General features: G+C 51.0%; 1 protein-coding gene across 4 annotated transcripts in view; it reads left to right on the forward strand.

The window, feature by feature from the left end:
- SACM1L (SAC1 like phosphatidylinositide phosphatase) overlaps positions 1-10,092 on the forward strand; it is a 40,362-nt gene that overhangs the window by 10,082 nt on the left and 20,188 nt on the right. For all 4 annotated transcript variants that reach the window (XM_027768945.1, XM_014584869.2, XM_027768944.1 and 1 more), the window contains 5 exons: positions 521-580; positions 1,408-1,441; positions 4,158-4,259; positions 7,526-7,611; positions 8,534-8,620. In XM_027768945.1, the coding sequence (XP_027624746.1) occupies positions 521-580; positions 1,408-1,441; positions 4,158-4,259; positions 7,526-7,611; positions 8,534-8,620 (369 nt within the window). The remainder of the gene's footprint in view (positions 1-520; positions 581-1,407; positions 1,442-4,157; positions 4,260-7,525; positions 7,612-8,533; positions 8,621-10,092) is intronic.

Genomic DNA, 10,092 nt, shown 5'->3' on the forward strand with positions numbered 1-10,092 from the left:
GAAAGTGCGAGTGCCCAGAGAGGAGGTCAGAGTCACGTGGCGCCTGCCGGTCCCAGCACTGGTGTGGCCACAGTCGCTGCTCTGGATGACAGTCGGGAGAGGGTTTGGGGCCGGCAGGGGACAGGCCTGCTAGAGAGCCCCTCCCGGCAGCAAGGTGGAGAGCTGGTGGGAAGGCGAACTCCACACCCGGAGGCGGAGAAGCTGTTTACTTGGCCGGAGCCGAGTGCTGGCTGATGATGGCCGGCCTAGCGATGCAGGGATGGGTCCGAGGGGGCCTGGGACTTGGTGACAGACAGACTGAGGGGAAGAAGGACTCCCGGGTGACCGAGGCCCAGTCCTCAGTGTCTGGCCAGAGGCAGCGAGACAGGAGTAGCTGGAGGAGGGACAGAGCAGGACAACAGGGCTCTGCTCAGAGCATGTTAGAGGCCTGCCTCCAGCCACACTGGTTGGTGTGCGGCATGCTTTCTGTAGAAATCCACCTGGTCGCGGATATTTTATTAAATTTCAAAACTTCTCTCAGGCAGATCAGCGGTTCGTATGGAACGGTCATCTTCTCAGAGAACTTTCTGCTCAGCCCGAGGTAATGTCCACTACATAAAACCTGCTTATTCGTTGCAGTTTACATTTGAATTGAAAATAAACTGTAAAATGCTTGCTTCATCCCCAAGGACTGTGCTAAGTAGTGCTGATTTAACCCTGTCGGTAACTTGTAAACCCTGAGTGGGTTTAGCTTCGCATATTGTTTTAGGTTAAAGAAGTCTCACTATTTCACCCCGAGTTCCCGTGGAGGCCTTAAGTAAAATACAGTGCTTTCTCAGAGAGAGGGAGACTCTGGGTGAGTAAGGAGAGAGGGCCAGGGCTGGTTCTCAGGCCAAGCAGCGAGCCGCGCCCTCGTCTTCCTGCGCAGCTGTGGCTCCCCTCAGTCACCCCGGAGACAGGCACAGACGCCTCCCTCCTGTCTCGTTTTCACAAATCACACGTGGTGTAAGCCAGAAGGCCCAGCTCGGGAGTCTAAGTGTAATGAACCTAGGTGCATCGGTTTGTCTAATCACTTTATTTCTTGTCGTCCGCTTTGCTTTTTTTTTGGAAAAGTAGTTTAAGTTGCAAACAGCATGGGAGAGCTTTCCCTGGAGGGGTGAAGTTGTAGGCAAAGACTGAAAAGGAGATAAACCCTCTGTAAGAGTGTGAGTTTCCCGCCCTTTTTGCCCTCTTGATGGTAACACATATTTGATGTTGCGTTAGAGACTGTTTCTTTACATTAAAAATTCCCCGCAAGCTCCCTGCCTTCCGTTGTGTATTACCTCTGAGTGTGTAACTTTTCTATAGTGTGCTGCTTCCTATTTTTGTATTTTCACTGCCCTTTATGTCTGTACACTGAATCTGAGTAGACCCTGTGTCTCGTTCCAGGTCCACCGGTTTGCCCTGCCAGTGCTGCATGGCTGTATCCTTCCGCAACCCTGCTCTGCAGTGCCCCCCAGTCTGCAGTTACATTTTATCCCAGGGCGGGTGGAGGGGCCTCAGTATCATAGGAGGGGGGTTCTTCAGAGTTAGCAGGAGTTGCTGTTGATAAGAAAATCAAACCCCTGACCGAGAACCTTAGAGTACAAATTGTAACTTTTTTTTTTTTAAAGAATGGGGTCTTCAGGAGTTCCGGGCTGGACCCTGTTTAACTGTAGGACACCTTTGTGTGCGATCTTGCACCTGTCCACTGCGTAAGAGTCCTTTGGACCCAACTGCTGGAATTACACCCAGGAGCCGGGGTGACCACCGACTCGGAGAAATTACAGTGCGAAAGTTTGTTATTGGAAATAGTGATAGAAAGATGAAAATAGACCAAGTACAAAGAACATTTCGGGGAACGATCATTTGGGGTAGGAATATAAAAGAAGGCTTGATGATCTAATTGTTAGGTTCACTTAAAAAGTATGTTTTTGTTGTAGACATGGGGAAGTCCAGGGCGTGGGCCCTCAGGACAGTGTGTCCTCGGGGTGCCTGGAGTCAGGACTGCCCGCAAACACTGCACCGTCTGCGTTGGAGCAGCTCAGTCCCCATGCTAACAAGATCGCATTAAGTTATGATGCTTGTTCTGTACTTAAAGCAGGAACGGCAGTGAAGGAAGCATTTCCACATTGTGAGGAGACAGAAAACCTCCTGGTAAAAGCTTTCTTCTGTTTTGTTTTTTTCTTCCTCATACCCTGGAGGTTTTTGAATTCTAAGACTAAAGACCAGATGTGTTTAGGTAATGCTTTAGGGAACCTGGGCCAGCTGTGGGTTTTGTGTGTTTGTTTTCCAAATTGAGGTTGTGACTGAGCGAGTAGCATCCAGTGTGACTGCAGTCTTTCTCCCTGCAGTGTTGGAGCCAGTGTACCGTTAAAGGCCCCGTGTCTAACCCTGCTCACTGGAACCGTGCTCACGTGTCCTGTGTGTCCGCCGAGCTCGGCAAGTGCCAAGGCCCGAGGTCGGAGCTGGCTGGAGCAGAGTCGGGGCGGGGCGGTGGGCGCCGTGCGGGTTCCTCCACCTGGGGGCTTGGCTTGCCTGTGGTGAGAGGCTCCTGAGGGCTGAGTAGGTGGCTGACGTGGCCATAAGGAGGCCACTCCGGCCATGAGCCAGAGGCCATGGACACAGGGTGTGAGGAGGCTTCGCCAGTATCCCACTGAGAGGTCTGGCAGCCTCAGGGCCAGGACAGTCGCAGTGAGGATGGGGAGGAAGGGCCAGGGTCTAGACGAGTGGTGAAGGCTGAGCTGCAGGATTTCCGATGCTGTCCATGTGCCGGGTGACAGGGTTCTGGGCCGGCCAAGGGGAAGGAGGCCATGGCTGAGGTAGGGGAGGGTCAAGAGGGAAGGGAAGCAGAGGGTTCAGAGTTCCATCTGTGATGCTTGGGATTTCTGTGGATGTCCACGTAGAGATGCCCAGGAGGTGGTGGGGAGGGGCCGGTGCCCAGCAGGGAAGTCCACACTGGAGACAGGCATCGAAGAGCCCCATAAAGCGGGTTGGGGCCGTTGTGGAGAAGAGAACTGTCTGGAGAGAGGAAGAAGGCGGCCCGAGGAGGTCTGAGATAGGGAGAAGGTGGGAGGGCCATGGACGGTAGGCCCCGGGAGGACGAAGGGCCTCTGGTGCGCAGGAATAGAAGCGAGAGAGCCGGAGGACAGGCCACAGGTAACCCGAGATGAGGGTTTGCAAACGAAGGTGAACCTCAGAGGTGGGTAGGGAAGAGAGCCAGCCGAGTGAGCAGAGGCCAGGGCAGGTGGAACTGGTGTGTCCAGGAGGCGTGTGGGCAGCTAACCCGCTGCTGGGTGGCCACGTACGACGACTGCTGGGGAGAGGCGACGCTGCTCCTTCCCGCCCCTGTGACACCTGTTTCTAAGTGCTCGTGAGGGTATTAGAGCAGGGGGTGTTAGTGACGGTGCCTGCTGGAGCGGTTCCTTGAGCGTAGAGTGAGTATGCATGTGAGTGGGTGCAGGTCGCATGCACAATGCACAGGTAGCCTGGCGTGGACAGAGTGCCCACCATTCGTGTCTGATGGACGCAGAGCTGCGTGTGGGGCGCTTGTGTGTCTGCGGGGTGGAACCTGGCATGAACAGAGTGCCCACCATCCGTGTCTGATGGACACAGCTGCGTGTGGGACGCTGGTGTGTGTCCGCGGGGTGGAGCCTGTGGTGGGCGTCTGTTTCACAGTGAAGTAGGAAGCACCGTCGCTGCTGGGAGAGGGCGCGGAGAGGAGTGTTGGAGACAGAGTGAGATGGGCCTCGCCTCGGGGAGGGTTTTTTCCTTTTTCCGTGAACTGCAGTATTCTAGGTCCCCCCGTTCCTCACAGCTTAGTCGAGGGTAGCTCTACGTAGAAGGCGTGTGTGTCTCACTCTGGTCAGGTTTCGGTGCTGTGTCCTGTACCCCGTGGAGAGTGGTTGTGGGTATCAGGGAGGGAGGTCTAACCCGCAGTGAGCTGCTGAGCACGGCTCACCTGCCCCTGCACGCTCACTGGCCTGTCGGGGCATCACTGTGAAGGCCAGTACAGAGGCGTGGGCTGTTCCTGGAGTCGGAGGTTTACATGTTCCTGCCCTGGTCTCCCTCTTAACGGCCATTCTTCCTCGGGTAAATAAATTCAGACCGACCGAAGTAACGTGATACCTCTGTGCGTATATTTTTCTTAATGTGGTAAGTTATTACCATGCATTCGTGCTCTATTAACGGAAAATGCTTTGATTGGATTCTCATCTCGAGGAGGAGTTGCTTCAGAGCCGGGGTCCGCTATTATGTCCGAGGTGAGACTGGCCTGTCCGCGTGATTCAGCGCGGGGTCCCAGCTGTCACTCTAGTGCTGTCTTACAGAGCATGCGTGTAACCTGTGTTTGGTTTCCATTGTCACTGGATTGCCTCACTAAGTACTTACTCCTGCCTTGCTGTGACAGTGAGGTAGCTGTCTCCTGTAATTACATTGAGAAGCCCTAACCTGACACCGCTCTCAGGACGGGGCGGGCTTGCATTGCTGGCTGGCTGCTGGAGGCCCAGCTGAACTCAGGGTAGTTCAGTAGCCTAAACGCATGCAGGAAATATTAATATTTTCTTTTATCGTTCTGGGTTTAAAGCTAGATAAATGAGTCTGCCTTCCATTTTGTAAACCTTCACGTTTTTAGCATTTCTTCTCCAGGCTTTGTGCTGGTAACATGCTACTTTGCCTTAGCCTAAGCCTAAAAATCTGTATTAAAGGTTGCTATAATTTTTTAAAAATAATTATTTATTCATTCATTTATTTTAATTTGACCAGAGAGAGAGAGAGAAAGAGTGAGAAAGCAAGCTGCCAGGTCTGGGACTCAAACCGTGGTCAGACATGTGGGAGTGTCCAGCACCTTAACCACCACGGCACCTGCTGGTCCCAAGGTTACTATCATTATGAAGAGGGTTGTTTTTATAACTAGACGGTATTAAAGTTGCATGGGCCATTAAATACATCACCGAAGTTTTGGACCGGTAACCTGTAGGACCCGTGTGGCTTATGTCATCACAGATGGTGGGGAGGGAAGCCACCGGGTAGACCAGCTGGCATCACAGACCACACTTAGAGTCAGCGCCCTCCGTGGAGCTAGGCTTTCTTGGGTAGGACGTTTTTATTAAATGTTTTGAATAGATCACGCATTTCGTAGCTCCGATATCAGAAAGTATAAGAAATAGGCAACAAGTCGTTGACAACCCTGGCCTCACCTGCGTAGCTTTACCCTCGCCCAGCTGACCCAAGGTCCCTTCACGTGTGTGGCAGGCACGTGTCTGCCTCCTCTGCACACGGTGGTCACACACTTTCCTGTACCTTGGTTCTTCCTGTTCTTAAATATCTCGGAAATCTTTTCCTAAGGATATCTGTCTGACTTTTTTCATTTAATGCGAATTATGGAGGGAAACAAGCATAGCCCGTGCTTCTGACAAGTAATCTTAGGGTGTATGGGGCAGGCAGGTGGTGTGGTGGGGAAGGTGCTGGACTCCCACATGGCTGGTCGCGATTCGAGGCCTGGACCTGGAAGCTGGCTTCTTTACTTTCCCTTTCTCTCTCTGTGTCTCTCTCTGGTCAGATTAAAACAGAATGATGATGATAATAAATAAAATGAAATAAAATAATTCCTTAAGAAAGAAAGTATGGAGAAGTGCCGTCATTGCCGATTGGCTCAGTCGTTTTGTCCCTTTCTAGGGATCCAGTAATGAAACCCCCACACTCCATACAGACCTCAAAATGTTGTACTTGTGAAATGCGTCAGGTGGGAAGGCTGTTGAGAACTGTTCGGAACAGTTAGAAATTCATTGGTTTGGTTTTGATAATTTGGGTAAGGGATCAACTTAAAAATTGCATTTGCTTGGCAAGATTTTCTTAGTAAAAACAGATGATGTTGGGGCCAGCGGCTGCCGTGGCAGTTTGGGCACTGGACTCCCACATGGCTGACCATGGTTCAAGTCCCAGACCTGGTGACTGGCTTGCTTTCTCTCTCTTTCTCCTGAGTGCATGTGTTCTGTAGCAAATTAAGATAATAATAATAATGATGATAAAATTAATTCTTTTTAAAAATAACACGTTGTAAACAAATTTGCGAAGGTATGCTTTAGATATTTCAAAGTGCCTATGTGCATCGTGACTGCGTGAAGCTTGATAGCACTGCTTTATTTATTTATTTTTTTAACAGAGGCTTTTGCTATAGGCCACATGTGCTCGCCAGAGAGACAGCAAGTGAGAAATCAGCCCCCCTTCCCTGGGGGATGGCCACGCCGCAACCCCTTCTCCTCCCTTCTCCTCCCAGGACTTTGGACACGTATGCATATGCATCCAGCATGATTTTAAGCCACTGGGTCCGGGACTTGAACTGTGATTGACTACATGGGAGCCCAGCGACATAACCATTATGCCATCTGCTGGTCTAATAGCAGTGCCTTTTTTTTTTTTTTTTTTCCTGATAGCATCACTTTTTAAACCAGGTTTCCTGGTCATATTCATGGAATTACTAAAGTTCTAGGATCATGTGCAATTTTTGCGTTTTTATCTTGATAATTCGTATCTGCCAGAGTTTGCATTATTGTAACTGTAACTGTTCATGAAAAGACCCACATTTGCATTTACTGTTGTGTCACTGCCAGGCATGCTCACCTAAATACATAGTTTTACCTTTCAAAGTCATATTTTCCAAATTAGTGTCTATGGACATGTTCTCAGCGTTCTTGGGATTTTTTTTTCTTTTTTTTTTTACATTTTTTTGTAAGAGGTTTTTGCTATAGGGCGCGTGCGCTCGCCGGACAGACAGAGACAGAGAGACAGAAAGTGAGAAATCACCCCCCAGAGGGGATGACCACGCCGCAATCCCTTCTCCTCCATTCTCCTCTCGGGATCTTGGGCACGCACGCACACGCGCCCGGCATGAGTTTTAAGCCACCGGATCCGGATGCGAACCGCGGTCAACTACGTGGGAGTCCAGCGACATAGCCATTACGCTAACTGCTGGTCCCGGGATTTTTTTTCTTGATACTTCAAGTTTGAGAAACAATGAGAGGAATTTTATGTGTATACATAACTGCTACATTAAATAGTAACCAACTCCTTCTGTGTATTAATCTAATCTTTTTAAGAGATTTTTGCTTGTGGGTGCTTGCTCGTGCCAGAGAGACAGAAAGTAAGAAATCACCACCGAGGGGATGGCCACGCCCTAACCCCTTCTCCATTCTCCTCGGGATTTCGGGTGCATGCACACGCACCCTGTATGAGTTTGAAGCCGCTGCGTCTAGGACTCGAACTGCGATTGACTCCATGAGAGTCAAGTGACATAACCATTACACCATCTACTGGTCCCATATTAATCTATCTTTAATACTTCTCTGTAAGCCTGTCTAAATGAGCTAGCTTCTGTTTGTTTTCCAATCTCGTTCTGTGCGTTTGTTTGAATTTTATTTTTATAAGTTCTTTTCCACGGATTTAAAACGACTTCATTCTAAGTTACCCTGGATCTCTGAGTTTCCGTGTGTTCTGTGTAATGGTCCGATCTCCGCTATTTTCGCTGTAGGCATCGACTCCGAAGGCCACGCGGCTAACTTTGTGGAGACGGAGCAGATGGTGCACTACGGCGGGAGCCGTGCCTCCTTCGTGCAGGTACTTGGACGCCTAGGCCTGCCTGTTAGGTGCCGCACCAGCCTTCTCAGCTGCCTGGCGGTCCTCCCTCTCCTTCCCTCTTTTTTGAAAGTTGATTTCTTTCATATGAGAAAGAAAGACGACACCCCAGCAGCTGGCAAGGCATCCCAGCTGAGCACATTGGGGCGTGCCTGTGTCCCAGCAGACCGGGGACATGAACCTGGAGCCGTCCCCTAGGGCTTCTATCGTCACAGTGTACTGCTGCATCTCCAACTAGGCATCCTCTTTCTTAAGAGATGTCTTTGTATATGGCGGGGGAAAGCTCACCCCGAAAAGGGGCCGTCCCTTCCTTCCTGCCCTTAAGGAAAGCCCGAGAGGCCAGAGTAGGGAGGCAGCCCAAGGGTTTTGGACCTGGAGCTCCCTGTCTCTTTCACCTTTAGCCTTATTCAGGGCAATGGCGATAGGACCAGCTGCCGGCTCGGGACTGGCGTGACCCGCTTTGCATGTCACTGTGAGGTGGTCCCTGTTTTCTGCTTGCTTATAGAGTTATGGGTCATTCATGTGTTTCTAAACATACTCATTTGAGAAAGAATAAGACAATTTTCTTCTTTTTAAATTTTTATTCATGGATAGATTGATTTTAGAATTAAGAGCGGGCCATTACCCTCCCCTCTGGTAGCCGCACACACCGTGTAGCAAACAGACTGACAGGAAGAATTTAAGGGCGTACAGGACGCGTGAGTGCCTTGGGCATCAAAGCAGAATGAGAAAGACCTCTCCGGGTGGGCGTCCCCCAAGAGGAGAGCTCAGGAGCACGTGAGGATGCCCTCTCCAGCGGCTGGGTTGTCGTTTTTCCTGTGCACAGCCTTGAGTACACATCCTCTGGAAGTAACTGAGAAAAACAAGTTGGTGCGTGTTTTTACATTTCTTCCTTTGCTTTCAGACTCGAGGATCAATTCCTATTTTCTGGTCGCAAAGACCAAACCTGAAGTATAAGCCGCTGCCGCAGATCAACAAAGTGGCGAATCACGTGCGTATCCTCCCGCCTCCTCCCCATCGTTTCCTTCGACTGAAAGCGGGAGCTGGACAGCATCGTGAGGGCTGCAAACCCTTAGGGCATAGAGAGTGAAAGTCTGAGTTTATTATGGGGCAGAAAATTTAAGATCCGCACGTAGGTTTTCGTAACACAGAGCACGTACTCCCAGTATGTCAGAGTGGGATGTTTTTGAAGCCCTCCCCACTGGCTCTGGTACACAGAGCTCTTCGAAAGCAAAACGCTGCACAGAGGGCTTGTCAAAAGCGAACGGGAAAAAAACTGTGATTGCAGGGCACGGCGGGTGCAGATTTCCCAGATCTTAGTGAGGCTGCAGCTCTCCGTGGTTACAGTACCCAGTGCAGGGCACGGCGGGTGCGGATTTCCCAGATCTTAGTGAGGCTGCAACTCTCTGTGGTTACAGTACCCAGTGCTGGGCACAGTGGGTGTGGATTTCCAAGACCTTAGTGAGGCTGCAGCTCTCTGTGGTTACAGTACCTAGTGCAGGGCACGGCGGGTGTGGATTTCCGAGACCTTAGTGAGGCTGCAGCTCTCTGTGGTTATAGTACCTAGTGCAGGGCATGGCGGGTGCAGATTTCTGACATCTTAGTGAGGCTGCACCTCTCCATGGTTACAGTACCTAGTGCAGGGCACGGTGGGTGTGGATTTCCAAGAACTTAGTGAGGCTGCAGCTCTCCGTGGTTATAGTACCTAGTGCAGGGCACAGCGGGTGTGGATTTCTGACATCTTAGTGAGGCTGCAGCTCTCTGTGGTTACAGTACCTAGTGCAGGGCACGGTGGGTGTGGATTTCCAAGATCTTAGTGAGGCTGCAGCTCTCCGTGGTTATAGTACCTAGTGCAGGACACGGTGGGTGTGGATTTCCGAGACCTTAGTGAGGCTGCAGCTCTCTGTGGTTATAGTACCTAGTGCAGGGCATGGCGGGTGCAGATTTCTGACATCTTAGTGAGGCTGCACCTCTCCATGGTTACAGTACCTAGTGCAGGGCACGGCGGGTGTGGATTTCCGAGACCTTAGTGAGGCTGCAGCTCTCTGTGGTTACAGTACCTAGTGCAGGGCACGGCGGGTGCAGATTTCTGACCTCTTAGTGAGGCTGCAGCTCTCCGTGGTTATAGTACCTAGTGCAGGGCACAGCGGGTGTGGATTTCTGACATCTTAGTGAGGCTGGCGCTCTCTGTGGGTACAGTACCTAGTGCAGGGCACGGTGGGTGTGGATTTCCAAGATCTTAGTGAGGCTGCAGCTCTCCGTGGTTATAGTACCTAGTGCAGGACACGGTGGGTGTGGATTTCCGAGACCTTAGTGAGGCTGCAGCTCTCTGTGGTTATAGTACCTAGTGCAGGGCATGGCGGGTGCAGATTTCTGACATCTTAGTGAGGCTGCACCTCTCCATGGTTACAGTACCTAGTGCAGGGCACGGCGGGGGGGGGTTTTCCCAAGATTTGAGAGGGC

The sequence above is a fragment of the Tupaia chinensis genome, unplaced genomic scaffold, assembly GCF_000334495.1.
Source record: "Tupaia chinensis unplaced genomic scaffold, TupChi_1.0 Scaffold148065_1, whole genome shotgun sequence".
NCBI lineage: Eukaryota > Metazoa > Chordata > Mammalia > Scandentia > Tupaiidae > Tupaia > Tupaia belangeri.